This window comes from Sinocyclocheilus grahami, unplaced genomic scaffold (genome assembly GCF_001515645.1).
Source record: "Sinocyclocheilus grahami isolate Dianchi unplaced genomic scaffold, SAMN03320097.WGS_v1.1 scaffold1470.1, whole genome shotgun sequence".
In the NCBI taxonomy this organism is placed as follows: Eukaryota; Metazoa; Chordata; class Actinopteri; order Cypriniformes; family Cyprinidae; genus Sinocyclocheilus; species Sinocyclocheilus grahami.
In genome coordinates this window covers 212,811-231,711 of record NW_015506649.1, presented here as the reverse complement: position 1 = coordinate 231,711, position 18,901 = coordinate 212,811, and the positions used below count along the sequence as shown (strand labels likewise).

Below are 18,901 nucleotides of genomic sequence, written 5' to 3'. Positions count from 1 at the left end.
GTAAAATAAGTTTGAAAGGAAAATAAGCAGTTTCTGACTTGAAGATGACAAGATGACAAGTTGATCATTATTATTCAAGACACTGATCAAAGTGAAAACACTTACATTTTGCATTCTTTCCTATTCCTTTAATGCAAATTTTTTATTATTATTATTACAAATTATATTATCAGCATAACAATTTGAGTGGAAAGTTGAATTTTAGTTAACATTAAGTAACATGAATCACATTTGAAGATGGCTGAAAGTGTCAGGGATGTGTATTATCACAGATGATAATTAAGAACTGCCAAATCAATTATCAGTAACTTAATTAGATAACATGCACAGACAAATCCAAATGAAACCCTGCGGCTCGTGACGACACATTGATGTCCTAAGACACGAAACGATCGGTTTGTGCCAGAAACCGAACAGTATTTATATCATTTTTTACCTCTAATACACCACTATGTCTAACTGTCTTTGGGCGCGCGCATGGCATCCGGTGCGTGAGGTGTGTACGCGCTCTGGCGTAGTTTACGCAAGCGCCGGAAGTGATCTCTCGCGCATATACGTCACTCATTGTTTACCCCGTGCACAAACATTGTAGGTATGACAGCTAATCAAAATGGTACTTACTTGCGCTTATCAGGATTGTTCAAACCGACTGAAAACTAAAAGTTTACGTTCTCTCGCACGAACTCATTCGGGAGTGGGGACTTTCCACGTATTCCCAAGTTCTGAGCCTGCTCGCCTGAAGTTATGGTTGATTGCTCTTCGGCTGGATATCAACACACCCATTAACGTAAACTACGCCAGAGCGCTTACACACCTCACGCACCGGATGCCGTGCGCGCGCCCAAAGACAGTTGGACATAGTGCTGTATTAGAGGTAAAAAATGATATAAATACTGTTCGGTTTCTGGCACAAACCGATCGTTTCGTGTCTTAGGACATCAATGTGTCGTCACAAGCCGCAGGGTTTAATTTGGATTTGTCTGTGCATGTTTTTTTTACTCTCATAGATTTTGTTACCATTGCCATGCATTATATGACTGATAGACTGCAACGGATGGACTTTAAAATCATAACTTGTGTTCTACTGAAGAAACAAAGTCACCTACATCTTGGATGCCCTGGGGGTAAGCAGATAAACAAAATAAATTTTTTTGGGTGAACTATCCCTTTAAAGGGTTAGTTCACCCAAAAATGAAAATTCTGTCATTAATTACTCACCCTCATGTCGTTTCAAACCCGTAAGACCTTCGTTCATCTTTGGAACACAAATTAAGATATTTTTGATGGAATCTGAGAGCTGTCTGACCCTGCATAGACAGCAACGCAACTGAAATGTTCCCAAGTCCAGAAACGTAGCAAGGAGATCGGTAAAATAATCCACGTGACATCAGGGGCTCAACCATAATTTTACGAGATAAAGCTACGAGAATACTTTTGGTGCGCAAAAAAAAAAAAGACAACAATTTTGTTGTCTTTATTCAACAATTCGTCTCCTGTAGTGCCATTTTGGAGAGTATAAGCTGGACGTAAACAGCGTATGCTGTTCTGTGTTAGCTGCGTCACACGGATATGCTGTTTTCATTCAGATCAAATCACAACAACGTAGGAAACAGACCCGGTGTAGTGCCAAAATTTGCACCCTGCCAGATTATGCACCCTCTAGTATTGGTAGGTTTAGGAGTAGGCGTGACGCAGCTGACACAGAACAGCATAGGTTGTTTACGTCCAGCTGATACTCTCCAAAATGGCGCTACAGGGTGACACGGAAGAGACGAACTGTTGAATAAAGTTTTTTCTTTCTTTTTTTTGCGTACAAAAACTATTCGTGTAGCTTCGTTAAATTACGGATGAAGCCCTGATGTCACATGGATTATTTTACCGATCTCCTTGCTGTGTCTCTGGACTTGGGAACATTTCAGTTGTGTTGCTGTCTATGCCGGGTCAGACAGCTCTCAGATTCCATCAAAAATATCTTAATTTGTGTTCCGAAGATGAACGACGGTCTTACGGGTTTGAAACGACATGAAGGAGAGTAATTAATGACAGAATTTTTACTTTTAGGTGAACTATCCCTTTAAAAGCTATTTAAATAAAATATTTTCGGAAGGGAACGTCTTTTTTTTTTTTTTACTGTTGTGCGGTTAATAGATGATTCGAAGTTTTACTCATAAAACGACATGCCTACATAAAAATACACTTCACTATAAAACCACATGTTGAATGTAATATAGATGTTTACTGTAAATTAAATGCTTTTTCTCTCTTTTACATATCGTACCTAGATCTATTTTTGTTTCCGTGTAGGCTACAGTACGTAAACACATTTTAAAAAAAAAATCTCTGTCTCTATAGTGCTTTTTGTACATCGTTTCACTTCAAAATTACAAATATTGTGTGCACTGTATCAGAATGTTGCTGTGAGTGTGTGTGAGTGTGTGTGTGTGTGTGTTGTGTCGGGAGGCGGAGCTGTGTGAACAGCTGGACTGTTTTAAGTGAGCGTTCAGGCCACACGGCGGGACACGAGACAGACAGCGCTGACCGTCAGAAAGGAGCGAGGCTCCGCAAATCTGCCGAAAACACCGAGAACGAAGAAACTTTACACGGCCGCTGTCATTTGGACGCTTGAGGATTAACGAGAAGCCTGTAGCGGTTACTGGTGATTGATGCAGTCCGTTCCTGAACAGCCTGCGCTCTGTCTGAGGGTCTAACAAAGGTGGGAGACGCGTCTGCTGTCCCCTATCACAGGGGGAAGGTGAGACACAGTGTCCACACTCTACACTACACACACGGCTGTTACAATTACGTTAAACTGACAACTTCAATCGGCCATTTTGCCTTGTTACCAAAAGGATGTACGTATGCTTATTACAGTTTTCAATCACAGTCAAGTTTATTTTTATTCAAATACACACCAGCCAGACATGCAGCAGTTATTGCAGGCAACGAAATGTTGTTTCTGCAGGTCCAGAGAAGAGAATAGACAGAATCAAAAATATAAACTAATATAGTACATAATAATGCATATGTAAAAAAAGAGTATAAATGTGTGTAAAATAATGTAAATTTCACAGCTTGGCAAACAGCATTGTGCAATAGTACAATATCATTATGTCCAAAATGCCAGGTAACAGTCTAGGGAACTGTTTATCATGTTTTTGTCATTGAAAAAATGATTTATTTTATATTGCAGATATGATCTTTAAGATAAGCCAGTTTGGGGTCATGCAACAAGTATAAATGCACATTGACGAGCAGAGGGAGACAGGCTGGCGAAGGCGAAAGAAGTGGCTGTTTTGAGGGGAGCAGTAGAGGACCGTGTGCTGGAGATGTCTCTGTGGATGATATTACCTGTCAGCCTCCCAGCTCTGACCATCACTGGAATATGGGTTGTGTGAGTCCATTTTATGTCATATCATATGAAACGATCATGCTCTGGATCCATAACTATGCATAAAACGTGCAGATGTCATGGATGCTTTGATTTAAGATTACATAACTTTCAACCTAGTTTTATTTTTAACTGGATTCACACCAATTCAACAGTTTATAGAAGGTAATTTTGCAACTTTATGGTCTAGAACAGGGGTGCCCAAACTCGGTCCTGGAGGGCCGGTGTCCTGCAGAGTTTAGCTCCAACCCCAATTAGACACACCTGAAGCAGCTAATCAAGCTCTTACTAGTCACACTAGAAACTTACCAGCAGGTGTGTTGAGGCAAGCTGGAGCTAAACTCTGCAGGACACCGGCCCTCCAGGACCGAGTTTGGGCACCCCTGGTCTAGAAGAATAAATGATGTAGCTTTTATATGTCACAGATTGTTTTAATAGATCAATTTCAGTGTTTGCAAACAGTGATGTTTTTTTGTTGGCGGAGTCTATCTGGTGGCAGAAAATGACAGTTTTAACATAGCAGTCTGTGCAAGCCATGGAATAAAATAATAAAAAAGGGTAATTTTGAGTTTTGTATTTCAAAATTCTGACTTTTTTCTTGCAATTCCGAGATTATATCTCACACTCCTGATAAGAAAAATCAACTCGTCATTCTCTCTTTTCCCCTCGGTTCAGAATCATGAGTTTATAATCCCACACTTCTGGCATTTTTTTTCTTCAGAATTGACAAACTCGCAATTGTTGAGTTGAATCAAGTTAGAAAGTCCGAACTAGGAGATATAAACTTGCACTTGCAAGAAAAAAAGTCAGAATTGTGATATAAAACAGTTAAATGTTACGTAAAATGTTATAGGTTTAATATTTCATGCTTTAACTGTAGGGCTAATACAATATGTCCCCTATGTGAATATTATATAGACCTATTATTTAAATCAAATTTATGCTTTAAATTTGAAAAAAATAAAAAAACCACTTGTTCCCAGTGGTTTTCTGCCACCACAATGCGCGCGCAGCTGCAAGTGACGTAACTGTGACGTCTACTCCAAATGGGTCTATAGTATGATGTAACCAGTACCCAGCTAACAAAAAAGGATGTTTTGCTAACATTCCCATTAAGTTATAAAAACTTTATTTCTGAATGTTCTCTGGACGTTTAAAATGTCCAGTTTTTAAAAATGTGTTCACATTTTTTGTTTTTTGTTTTGCAAATGTTAAGGGAACATTCCATTTTATAATTTTGCAAACATTATGGTAACGTTACTTTTGATTGTTCTCTGAACAATTTGAAACAAGCAGTAACATTTAAAAAAAACATTAGACGATCATCTAACTAAAACATTTCAGGAAAAAAGTTCCATGAATGATGTATAAATAATGTTTTTGTGGTAATGTTTTGGGAACATTATTAAATAATTTTTAACATTTGAACATTTGGTCATAACTGAGTTCAAATTCTGAGAGCCTTCCATATTAGCTGGGCACATGTACAGTATGCTGAAGCCATTTTATGCAAATATATCACCGTTTTAGGTCTGGCCTGCATTGAAATGGTTTTTATAGTACACAGATATTCTATCTTTACTACAAATGTCTCTAGGTTAATTTTTTTGGGACACCTCAAAGCTGCTTCTGAATCATGCAGTTTTCAATGTAACATAATTTGTTATGGAAAGGTGTATTATTTGTGCAAGTATTAAATCATGAGCCTTTTCCAGTACCATTTATATTCAAATTCCTGAACTTTCTCTGTGAGGAGTGGGCTATCTGCTGAATAACTGACTCACCTGAACTTGCTTGAAAAATGTTGAAGACTTTGAGGTCATTATTAGTAAAGTTGCCATGGTACAGAAATCTAGAGAAAGCCCTTGGTGTTCAGGAAGAGAGCTGTGCATGAACCGGCATATGATTGACTGAAGAGTACATTTTAAGGAAATCAGGTTTTTGACGTCATGTGTGATCACAGTTGTTGGAAGACTGGAAAGCCCTTGGTGTTCAGGAAGAGAGCTGTGCATGAACCGGCATGTGATTGACTGAAGAGTACATTTTAAGGAAATCAGGTTTTTGACGTCATGTGTGATCACAGTTGTTGGAAGACTGTGATCTAGTGGATGTGGAATACCTTTTATGTGGTTTTATTTGCTTGAAGGTGCAGTGCTATGCTGGTGTCACGTTGCTTGTTCCTACTTCCTTCCTGTGAAATGCTTGCAGACGCCCTGTTTCTACGGGGAGTCCAAGATCCCCTTCCTCCCCTGTAGAGCCTTGAGTTTGAAGTCACTGAGGTGGTTACATAAAGCCTGTGTGAGGAGAGGAGAGAGTAAAACAGAGGAGGGCAACTTAGAGCAGCATCAGCACCTTCTCATTTACTATGCCAGAGAGAGAATGTTTGGTTTCTTCTTTCCATGACTCCTGTAGTGACGGTCTGGGAGAAATTCCCAATACAACATGGACTAAACGTGTCCCGTTCAAGAGACTTTTTCTTCCATTATCTGTGCAAGAAAGGGCATGTTTTCTGAAAATGAAACCTCTAATGATGACCTATAAAAGAAATGATTTAACGTTTCCAAAATCAACAACAACTAACAGTTTAAAGCACAAATGAAACGGTTTGGTGTGTTCTCACACTGAATTGTTTCAACATGTAAGTTTTGTTAGTTAAAACACTCAGTTGTTAGCAGTTTGAGTAGTATGTATCCCCCAGTTACACCCCAGTGGAACAGTTGTTTAAATTATTCAGGGTACATTGTAAAAAAAAGTTTCCATTTAGGAAAGGATAAGTTTCCAAGCCAGTGTTTCCACTTGGACGTTATTCCTATACGTTGAGGCTGTTGTTTATGGTAACGTCACACGGGCTTGAATAGTCCTACAAATATGTGCTGTTCCCTGCAACGTTGAACACATTGTTTATGCAAACAACACTGAGAATATTTATTCATAACAAAGGCTTTATATATTAAAGCCTGTGCACGGTAACAGCTGAAACTGTCAGTGCTAGATCTGAGTCCTCAGTAGTTGTGATAAAATGTTTGGAAATATTAGCATTGTGCCTCTCTGGTTGGGGATGTAGCCTAATTTTACATGATGTTGAATGGAGGGGGTATGGACACCGATGGAGTCTGCCATCTGTTTAAAATGTTGTTCGTAAAAAGATGTAAGCAATTAGATTCAAGACGGTTCATTAAAACATGTTTCTTACATTGAAGCACTCATCCTTGGTCCTCGCCTCTTTCTTTTAAACTGTTAGAATAGAAAAGAAATAGAGCAAGCTAGTGTTGGAGGCCTTTTTTTGCTTTTTTTGACAGCAGAAGATGAAAAATACCATGCATGCATAATCATTATGCAAGTTGATATTCTGATCATATTTTTTTCCAAGCACATTTTACCAATTCCAAACGACATCAATCTCAATAACTACTATTAATCTTGTATTTAATCATTTATAATTGATATATAATTTTTAATGAATGAGCCAAAAAGAGATTTAACTCGGACTGAAAATCAAAAATTATTAAATGCCCATGAGAAATATTAAAAACTAAGAACAATACTATAAATTGCAACGTTAATGACCATTGGACAGCAAAATGCTCAGTGGGTCAGCAGAGTCAGTCAAAAATATGTGCAAATGGTACAAAAATAGCACAATTAAAAATGACAGTTTTGACAAAATTATTTATTTATGCATTCATTAATTTATGCATATCTGCATTTATTTATTTATTTAAGCATTTAATTATTTATTTATTCATTTATGTATTTCTGCATTTATTTATTGATTTATTTCAGCATTTAATTAATTATTTATTTACTTATGTATTTCTACATTTATGTATTTCTATATTTATTTCTTCATATATTTATTTATTAATTTATGTATTTCTACATTTATTTATTTATTTAATTCTGCATTTACGTATTTATTCATTCATTTATTTATTTATACTTAAGTCATTTCTCGTCCTCCATATATGTATATGTGTGTGTGTGTATATATATATATATATTCGGCTTTATAGACCGATAAGTTGAGAGTGACTCTTGAAGGACCAGCACCACATCCTCTTGTACCACTGTTTAAAGAACACTGTAAAAAATGTCAGGCCGGTTCAACTAATTATTATTTAGTAACAAGTTCCACTGAAATTTTACGTGCGGTCAATTTCGGTCATCAAACTGTTGCCTGAATTGTTATTTTTTTAGTTGGCTCAACCTTTACTGAAAGTTTTATAGTCCATTCAACTAAAATTATTTAATTGGTCAAACATTTAGAAAACTACAGCTTAATGCTTAATATAATACAGGTTAGACTTAATGTAATATGTCCTCTCAACTAAGCCCAAGCAATAAAATTAGCTCATCTTAAATATTTTTGCCCTTACAAACATTTTGTTAATTGGATTTTTTACAGTGAATTTATCTTCCAGAATCTGGCAGTAAGTTTTGGGAGATCATTTTTAGTCCATTTCAAAATGTTATCTGTAGAAGATACCCTGCTTAATAATTATGCACACCTGAATATGAGGCGTTTTTCACTTCCAGCCTTCATGAACAATAATATATTGGTTATAAGTGATTAAATAAAAGATTAATAGTAGTTATTAAGATTTATGTTGTTTGGAATTGGTAAAATGTGCTTGGAAAAAAATATAATCAGAATATCAACTTGCATAATAACTATGCTTGCACTGTATTTTCCCTCTTCCACTGTCATCCGCAATGCAAGGAATGTTGTGATTGGTTGTCAAGGCAGCCAATCAGAATTTAGCAGCCTCTTCTCTGATTGGCTGGAATTATGGCATATTGTAACGCTGGGTTGTGTTGAGCAAGCCAGCCGTCGGCATTTAGAGAGCACTGAGGGCGGGCATCAAGGAAGCAAGCTAGTGAAACGTTGCACGTGCAAAAGAGAAGGTCTGCACACATCCAAGATTTCAGTGCGAAAATATGCTCAAAATACTTTTTTCTTTGGGAAACTAATATTTTCTCCACAAAACTCAGATTGCGCGCGTGCAAAATGCACTTTTGTGCGCTCAAACTATGATCTTTCGCGCGCAGAATTGTGGCAGAGATCTAACCCTATAAGCAGATGGGCTGGGGTATCTGAGCGGGAGCAGGGTTACTCTGTATCCAGACTGTGTTTTCTGAGGAAGGCCTGTGTGCCTCTCTGTGATGTTCAGAGTGACCTGGTAACAGGCTGCATGATTATTCACAACACCGGCCATGGCAGATGGCATAATGTTTGTTTACCAAATGTAATTCCTCTCAGCGTAGTGCTAAGTGTAGTGCAAGGCTCAGGTGATCTGTCTCTTGTGGACACACACACACACACACATTTACTTGAGATGAAAACAAACCTAATTGCTGCTTAGCCCACTCCTAACCCTGCGTGCTGTCAGATGCAGTTACGCTGGACAAATGCAAATGTGTTTGTGGCTGGGTGATATGGCCAAAAGAATCAGATCTCTGTATTTTTTGGCTGAAATGCAATTTCTATTTAATTTCTATACATTTTCTATAAATATATACATAAACATCCTGGCCAATGTTGTCCAGTGGAACAATGTTTATATTAAAAGTAATGAAAACAAATATAGTGAAAGTAGGCTATGCTATCCATTATGTGCAATAAAGGAGCTATCACATTACAAAAATCACATTACAATCTAACATTGTAACATTATAATTTAAAAACAAAAATAAAGCTTTTTCAAGCAGAAGTTCAATTCATTAAACTAAAAACGAAAGTAAATGAACACAAGAGCACAGATTAATTGCATTATATTTTGATTACCCCATTACTGCTATCTGCTAGGGCTGGGTTTTGACACAAATTTCACGATTTGATTCGATTCTCATTCACAAGCTTGCAATTCAATTCGATTACCGATTCGATTTGATTCAATATCGATTATTTTGGATACATATCAGGTTCAGTACATGCCAAATTTCCTCAAGGAAAAAAAAATCTCTCAACTAATGCTGTAAAATATACATGAGAGTCAGTTGGTACTACATTATAACATTGAAGGTTAAAATTGACTGATTTGTGCTGTACAACTGCTTAAATTGCACTTAATGAAGTTTTTATAATAATTAAGTTACAATTACTTCAGTTAGTTTTTTTTAAATATACACATTTAAATTGTGGCTGTCATAACTTGGACAGATTTATTCAAACATAAATAAAGCATTAAAGAACGGTAAAAAAAATGATAATGAATGGTATATGGTGCATATATTTAGCTAAATGCTCCTCTCTAGAGTTTATTTTTCTGGCTGACTAACGAGTTTATGGTCACCAAATGTGCTTTCTGAGGTAAATGTGATGTTACATGAATTGTTTACAAGCTGTTATATTGACGTCTTTGCACAGTTGAAACACTGATTGAGCGATTACATGAGACAGAATACTGATTGTAAAGTTGTACTCTTTCTTTTAACTTGCCTTCGGATGTTTTGTCACGTTTATTTTGTGCTGAAACTGGTATTAATGTGGAGGAGATGATCGGTTCACGTGCGCTACGCGCTGCTGCATCTGTTGATCTGAGGCGCTACAGCAATCTGTCACTCCACATTAAACAGCGCCAAAACGGCATTTATTGTTTGTATACTGCAATACAATGGACATAAATTTAAATCTGAGACTTTGTTTCATATTTAAAAGTACCAAAGCACAATGCTTATTGCGATTTATTGGATGGGAGGTGCGCTTCAATGTTCCGTCCATTAACTGAAAACAGGCTAGAATAATCGATTCTTGGGATTTAAGAATCAATATCTTTTCGTAAAAATGAGAATTGATTAAAATCGAGATATCGATATTTTTACCCAGCACTACTATCTGCTATCATAAAATACACTTAGTTGTAGGTTTCAAATTCTACATATGACACAATTATTGAGCTATATTGTGCTCCATCTGTTTGGCGTGCATGCACGCAGTGGCGCTCGTTCACTGAAGTCTGTGAAGTTTAGAGGAGAATCGCACGCAGAAGGCTCCTGACAGCAAAACAGAAATATTTCCATGACTTTCTAACATTTACAGATGGAGAATATACCTGTGAAAAGTTAATTGAGGAAAACAGCACATCTCAAACGCATTAAACAGAGCAACCCAGATAGCACACGTAGGTCTGCAAGATGTCTGCTAAAGATCGCTCTGGAAAGCATCTGCTGTGTACAAACATCTGATAGACGTCTTTAAGATGTCAGTTTTACATACATTCTAAATCATAAACATCTTAAAGACATTTTCTAAACGTCTATTTGACATCTAATAGGAAATGTCCTATTGACGTATTGCAGATGAGCAAATATACATCTTGCAGATGTAAAGGCAGACGTCAAATAGACATCTCCGTGATATACGTGTGCTATCAGGGAAGTAGCCTGTCTGTCAGCAGCACATGAGTCTGGCAGAGCATCTGACAGGGCAACTGCTTTAAATGATACGTGTTAACTAGTATATCTTGCAAGTTATTTTAAAGTTGTTCATATAAAGCATGTCTCATGTTTAGGACAAATTGGATTATGCACTTCCCCCGTAGCAGCTCACTCTGCATCTTCTGCTATTATTCAGATGTGCTCCAATCAAACTGCTGAAAATGTATATAAATGGTACTCTCTCACACAATATTGCCTATTAAAAATATATCGATACATCATACAAACACAGTTGCGTACTGTGTAGGAGCGAGGAACATGGAGATGTAGGAGTAGCAGGAATAACAGTCTTTAACGAACAAACCAAAGAGTAATACAAGGCAGGCTGGAGACACACGTAGCACCAATAGACGTAAAACACTGGACAAATGAACCATAGAACAGACAACACTTTAAATACTAAACTAAACAAGGGTAATCGATGAGACACACCTGAATCAAATTAACACAATCAAACAAGGGAGAAACTGGGTCACGGGGAGCACATGGGGACAGAAACACAAAAACAGGAACACATTCCTGACAATAATATACCACCCAGCCCTAGTGTGTATGTCAACAGTGAGATCCGCATGAGAGAAAGACGGACAGAGATGGTATCCAGTGGCAGGGGCCGTGTGTGTTTAGCTTCCACAGAGCACTTTTCTAGTCTGATTGTTCATTTGTAAGCAACTTTTGCTTTGCTTGGAGATGCTCTTTCATCAGATTCTGTTCAAATCTGTGGGCAAACATTTACTTTGACCGCTATCTGATGGTCCTGTGTTCATTGACATCTCCTGAGGGTCGATGTGACTGGATCAGGAGTGCGTTGGCCTTGTTGCATTAGCGTGAGTAAAGAATGACACATAATGCCAATTTAAGCTGAAGATGTACAGGTCATGTTGACTAAATTTCCGGTGCTCTCCGGTTTTTGGTTCTGTGCTCGCAGAAAACAAGTCAAAAGGACATCAACCTCTGGTTTTATTAGTGAATGCTCAGCCTGTTGCAGTATTATAGGACACCACAGCATATTTTTGATAGCTCTTTCTGTCTATCCATAAGCGTCATGCATAATGATATAGTAACGTGCAAGATTTTACATGTTTCATACCACTAAGTCTTGGGCCTACTGTGTCTCTTTGTGTAATCTCAGACATCAGTGTGTATAAATTGGTTTTGTGGTCAGCTTGACTTGAAACATTGATTTGAAATGGTTTTAATTTTGACAGAATCATGGCTGCATTCAAAAATAGATTTTTTTTAGGTCATTATGTTTTTATTTTGATTTATGTCCATTTTGTCAAGATTATGTTTATTGTGTACAGATGCAATGGTAACACTTTACAGTAAGTTTTAATTAGTTAACTACATTAGTCGACATGGACTAATAATTAACAATACTTCTACAGCATTTATTTAACCTTTATTAATCTGTTAATCTCAACATTTACTAATACCTTTTTTAAGATCAAAATTTGCATCTGTTAACATCAGTTAATGCACTGTGAACTGATATGAACATGAAACTTTTTATTAATTGCAATTAACAAAGGTTAATAAATGTTGTAAAAATATATTGTTTATTGTTAGTTCTTGTTAGCTGAAACATTAGCTAATGTTAGCAAATTATACCTTAAAGTATTACCAATGCGACAATAAAGGTTAAAAAATTCCTTTTTAAATTAGACAAATTTGTCTTTGCAAATAGGAATGAAATACAAGCTTGAATCCTCCTTTAAAAACTTTTGCTCTGATTTTTACTGATAATGTGGCTAATATTTCATAATTTCTATTTTTCCAGGTATGCCATGGCCTTGTATAATCAGCATGTCTGTCCTGTGGACAACTGGTAAGCATATTACAATATATTATGGAATTTTAAAAATTATTTATTTTAATTAAATATATGTAATTTAATGATTAAATATATTAAATATTTTAACATTTAAAATAATGTTGAATTCTGTAATGCACATTAAATGTAAAACATTAAAATTAAGACTTTTTTTTTTTTTAAAGAAATTTCAATTTTTTAAAATGTATAATTTTTTGTTAGTATTTTTATTTTTCTGTGTTTATAAAAACTGTTGGTAACTAAAATGTGCATATTTTCGTCTTTTCAAAAAATTTGGTGCATGTGCTTTGAGGCTATTAATCATTTACTGAAAACACCTTTTTAAATTGTGCACATCAGAGAGCGACCTCGTGACTTTGTATCACCTACACTTCTTCTGGCGTCATCTGCCCTAATGAGTAATGTATTTGATATGAGATATTGAACGAGTGTCCGAATTCCTTCTCATTAACTTTATTTGGCTCAAGGACGTGTCAGCCAGTGAGGAATTTAATCCTGTTCATTTTCATTGTTAATCGCAGGTTAACTTGTGCTTTATACCTTGAGAGCTTTAGTCAAACATTGGCATATGGAGCATAGCGGTGTCTAGGGTAACTTAAATGTTAGCGCTGCTGTTGGGCTTTGGGAGGTGGCACACTGTACTTTAATTATTTAAAGCAGTGGTAATGGCATCTTTGTGTGGGTCCGTGAGCAGAGGCAGTCGCAGATGATTACTCATCATTAGCATGACTGATGAATAAAACCCACCGTTTCAGAATATCAGTGAAAAACGTGTACTTTCTGATTAGGTGTCATATGTAGAGCAAGTTAAATATTTTATTTTACTAACAGTGACTAGTGGAGCTGAAGCTGAGCAAACAAGATCAAATTCAGTCTGTTTAATGAAATGTGGCCCACCTTTTAAAGTGCTTTGCATTCTTGAGTAATTTTTACACTCTGGAAACAACAGTGGTCTTTCATTATTATTTTTTCTCTTGGAGGGAGGAGCATTAGTCCTGTAGAGCGGTATGTGTTTGCTTTAGTAGTGATGTGTAGCCAGACTAGCCACATTATGTTTGCTTTGAGTTCTGCATGAAGTGGTATAGGGTTGCCAAAAGTACAGACTTCGGTATCTGTGTGTAGACTGATGAATAAAACCCACCGTTTCAGAATATCAGTGAAAAACGTGTACTTTCTGATTAGGTGTCATATGTAGAGCAAGTTAAATATTTTATTTTACTAACAGTGACTAGTGGAGCTGAAGCTGAGCAAACAAGATCAAATTCAGTCTGTTTAATGAAATGTGGCCCACCTTTTAAAGTGCTTTGCATTCTTGAGTAATTTTTACACTCTGGAAACAACAGTGGTCTTTCATTATTATTTTTTCTCTTGGAGGGAGGAGCATTAGTCCTGTAGAGCGGTATGTGTTTGCTTTAGTAGTGATGTGTAGCCAGACTAGCCACATTATGTTTGATTTGAGTTCTGCATGAAGTGGTATAGGGTTGCCAAAAGTACAGACTTCGGTATCTGTGTGTTGCCGTGTAAGCGTTCGGTGAAGAAGTCGGTACTTTTAACAACCCTAGTGTAGTATGAATCGAAGTTATGGTGACTGTCAAAACATGTTTATACTGGAAGTGAGTTTTAACTCTGGTCGTATTATCCAGTGTACAGTAGGAATGCAGCAGCGTGTAACCAAATTCACAGACAGATGCAGCTGTCCTACTGAATGCACTCAGATCTGTCTGGTATGATTGATTATTATTTATGGCTAGTGGGCAAATCTCAAAGTAGTCTCCCAGAGACTTGATGGACTCATTTTGGCTCTGTTTTAACTGTTTAGTCTGTGTATTTGTTTACTTACAGGATGTATAACCAGTCATGTGAGGTGGATCTGCCAATGCAGAGGGGACCAACCCTGTGCTGTACTCTGGAAAATGTTCCTCTCATAAGGTCTGTATGAAATAACAGAAAAAAAACAATGCCAATGGGTAACAGGGTTGTAGATTTAGCTTAAATAAAGCTAGCATTCAGTAGGGGATGGCTAGTTTTTACTTACAGGATGTATAACCAGTCATGTGAGGTGGATCTGCCAATGCAGAGGGGACCAACCCTGTGCTGTACTCTGGAAAATGTTCCTCTCATAAGGTCTGTATGAAATAACAGAAAAAAAAACAATGCCAATGGGTAACAGGGTTGTAGATTTAGCTTAAATAAAGCTAGCATTCAGTAGGGGATGGCTAGTTTGGGACTAAAGGTAAATTTGTAGTTTAAATGTATGCTTTGCATTAATTCGAGAAAAATATTTTGTAATTTTTTTCATGCAGTGACGGTTGAATGCTTGAGCTTTAAAAATGCAGGCACCACTACAATTTGATGCTATTATATTTTTTTATTATTATTTTGATAAATTTCTATTTTTATACTTTCTGTTTTCATTTTAACTTCCTGACTGGTAGTCAAATTCCTTGTGTGAGTAAACATACTTGGTAATAAAGCTCTTTCTGACTTCAGTTATAGTAAGTTTTTTAACAGTTAAAAATATAAAACAATTTTAATATATATTTCAATTTATTCCAGTTTACAATTTTACAGTGTTTATATAACATTATTTCGAGCAATGAAAATATTTTTTGATAGTTTTAGGTTTAGTTTTAATGGTGGCGGGCCATGTATTTCACACCTAGGCCTTTAGTGGTGTCCTACATCAATGAATCCACCTCTTAACCCTCTGGGCCTCTTCGTTTAGGGGTCACACTTGGCAGCTTCGCGGTCAAGCCTTGAAATGTAACTTTTTTTTTTTTTTTCAGGAAAGTCAGTGCAATACATTTTTGTTTAATTATATATATAATTAAACAAAAATGTATTGCACTGACTTTAAAGAGACAGCTTGACTCGGAAACTAAGCGCTCCTTAGATATTCTTATGGAAAATTAAATGTAGCTTTATACCTTGCAAATAACATCAGAATAAAATGCATAAAGTGCATAAAGTCAGAAATGAAGATGAACCTAACATACTCTAGTGTTTTTCCATCTTTATCACAGACCCGTTGTTTTTCGCAGTCATTTACTACTGTATTTAGATTTACAGTCTAAATCTGATTGGTAAAAGCAATGGTTTCATTGCCATTTATTTCAAACTACAGACGCCCGCACTGTTGATTCTGAAGGCCTCGAGGAAGATTTCTCATCAACACATGATTGCTGAAATATGATTTGACAAAAGCTCTAATATAAAAATAGACTACTGGAAGCAGCGCAACCAAGAGAAAAATTATGAAATGAAGAGAATAAACTATTGGAAATAATTAAATGCACATTAATGGAAAATATATTAAAACTAAGTCAGTGATTCTGATATTGTTTAGGCCAGCAGAGAAGGCTTTGCTGGCCCTGATGGCCCACCACTTAGTTTTAGTTATAGTTGACTACACTAACCCTGTATAATAGTTTCTAAACTTTCTAATAGTTCTCAAAATAATGCTTTGAAAAAAGTAATTGAACACCAGAGTGCACCTTATTCCTGGGAAGTGTCGTTCTCAGCCTGCCTCTCTACCTGAGGCAGTGGTCTGTGTCAGCACATTGTTCATGCCATGACCCCTTCCCTTCCTCTGCATGCATGTCATTTCTATTTTCCTCAATCTGAAGACCGAGATTGGGTCAAGGGGAGAAACGGGAATCTAAAAATGTGACCTACATGGCAACCTTACGAAACAAGATATTTCACCTTTACAAGATATTTTTCCTGCTGAGAGAAAAACACTTAGAGGAGCTGTAACTTGTTAACCACACAAAGGAATTTCCCAAATTACTGAGGAGAAAACGAAACCAAACTGACAAAAGGGGCAAGGACATTGAGATGGTTTTAGCCAAAGCATGTTGTTCATTTATTTGACTCTTCTAGGCATTTTATCATCAAAGGGAAATCTGACAATGCATATAATGTGGATTCTGGAATAACTTGTGGGATCTTTGACCCGAGCTGTTCAATAGACCGTCTGCCTTCAGAGCTGTGTGGTTTAGGGAGTATGAACTTGAGTTATATGTTAAGTCTTATTTATGTGTCCCTTTGGGTGTGTCAATGATCTGCATTTCTACTACCAGCAGTCTGTGTGTGTGTGTGTTTGTGTGACGTGTGTGTTTGTGTGAGGGTTTATTTTGACTGCTACCCACCATAGTCTGCGGTTCTCAGCCCAGAGGTGCTCTAAAGTGGGTGAAAGGTCAGATCAACAGACAATCACACTTGGAACAGCACACACATTTCCAACTTATCATTATAGAGCTGAACACCTCAGTGATTTATTAATAGAAAGCATAGCTATATTTAATTCAGTAGAGGCTCCTTTGGCAGGAACTTATTACATGGTTTTGGAAAGCTGAGTTTGGTTCAGAGAATTTTTATTAGGAGAACATGGCATTTGGTCTTACAGTTAATTTACAGTTATGACATGGCCAAAACACGTACTTTCTAATATGTAACAAAATATTTTTTTGAATACAATGGCAAGTTGTAGACAAGTTGAATGTGATTTTCAATTAATAATTATTCAATTTTAGTGTGTCCCTCGTCCGTCATATGGTTTCAGAAGTCAAATGTATCACTTTTAATGAGACTATTATGGTGCTTTTTGTCATTTTTTAAATCTTAACAACTGTTGTCACTATAAAAGTGTTTGTTTGGAAAAGACAGGAATATGCAATCTACCTTCAGAGGAAAGAAAGCCATACAGGTTTAGAAACCCATGAGGGTGATTAAATGATGGCATATTTTACATTTTTGAATGTCCCTTTAAGGCAAAGAATCCAATGAGCTACGTAGTAGGTACACTCTTAAAAATAAAGGTTCTTCACGATGCCATAGAAGAACCTTTTTGTCTAAATGGTTCCATAAAGAACCATTTAGTTCTTCAGGTTCTTTGAAGAACCTTTCTGTTTCACAAAATGTTCTTTGGGGCGAAAGAAGGTTCTTCAGATTACAAAAAGGTAATAAAGTGATGGTTCTTTAAAGAACCTTTGACTGAATGGTTCTTTGTGGAACCAAAAATGGTTCTTCTATGGCATCGCTTGAAGAACCTTTTGAAGCACCTTTATTTTTAAGAGTGTAGCCTGTCGTTCTCAACAATTTTCAGCTGATTGGCTGTAAATTTAGGTTTGTTTACTCCATTTATTTTCAGCTGCATCTCCTTTTTATAGGCTTCATACCACAGTGATATGTTATATAAAGCTGAAATGGCCTTCAGGAATGATTACCTGTGTGTTTATAAGGAAGATTTCCTTTCATGGTGAAATACTTACTCCGTTTTTCTTTGGTAAAGGCCCTATTTTTGCTTATCTTTTGTCATTTCCCATACAGAGTGACAGCTGTGTGAGAAAAGCTAAGGGTCCTCAAGCCCTCTTCTAGCTCCATCCCCATAACCCACAGCTGCCAGTAGGCCTGTTGCGATAATTAAATAACCATCTAATCGCGATTATTTGATCTAACCAACCGCGATTATTGTGCTTTTTATACGAGACAAGGGGGAGTCATACACCAAAAGAAACAGAAGAGCACCAGTTTGCTCTTCATGCACTGTATAGCCTGGGCTCCAGACTCATTCTTCCCACTGGTCGCTCTTTTGCAACTAACTTTCTCAGCTGGACGAGCACATGATTTGGTCGCAATATTTTTTTTATTTATTTTTTTGCGCTACAACATTCAATGCATGCTGATGAACTTTTATCATAGTTTATAGTTATATGGAAATGAAAGTGGTTAACATTCAACCCGTTCTTTATCATTAGTAGTAGTATTTGTGATTAGAATTTTGTGAATATGAGTTTCTCTTTTGCTGTGTTAAGCCGCGGGCTTCGGATGCTTTCACTTTCGAATTCGTGATCTTGTTGTCACTGTTTTGCTTAAATACATCTACACACCTTTCATTTTTTTAAAGACTAAAACAAAAGATGGCCTCTCCAGACTCATTTTTCCCGCTGGTCGCTCTTTTGCAACTAACTTTCTCAGCTGGTCGCATGAGCACACGATTTGGTCGCAATATTTTTATTTTTTTTTGCACTACAACATTCAATGCATGCTGATGAACTTTTATCATAGTTTATAATTCTATGGAAATTAAAGTGGTTAACATTCAACCCGTTCTTTATCATTAGTAGTAGTATTTGTGATTAGAATTTTGTGAATATGAGTTTCTCTTTTGCTGTGTTAAGCCGCGGGCTTCGGATGCTTTCACTTTCGAATTCGTGATCTTGTTGTCACTGTTTTGCTTA

General features: G+C 36.6%; 1 protein-coding gene across 2 annotated transcripts in view; it reads left to right on the top strand.

The window, feature by feature from the left end:
- The first annotated feature begins 2,501 nt into the window (after nucleotides 1-2,501).
- The window catches only part of LOC107570530 (transmembrane protein 150A-like), a 51,515-nt gene continuing 35,115 nt past the window's right edge, over nucleotides 2,502-18,901 (top strand). For both annotated transcript variants that reach the window (XR_001607048.1, XM_016256755.1), the window contains exons 1-4: nucleotides 2,502-2,752; nucleotides 3,191-3,391; nucleotides 12,606-12,653; nucleotides 14,502-14,588. Coding sequence is in view for 1 of the 2 variants with exons in the window: in XM_016256755.1 (XP_016112241.1) it covers nucleotides 3,327-3,391; nucleotides 12,606-12,653; nucleotides 14,502-14,588 (200 nt within the window). In the remaining variant the exon portion in view is untranslated. The remainder of the gene's footprint in view (nucleotides 2,753-3,190; nucleotides 3,392-12,605; nucleotides 12,654-14,501; nucleotides 14,589-18,901) is intronic.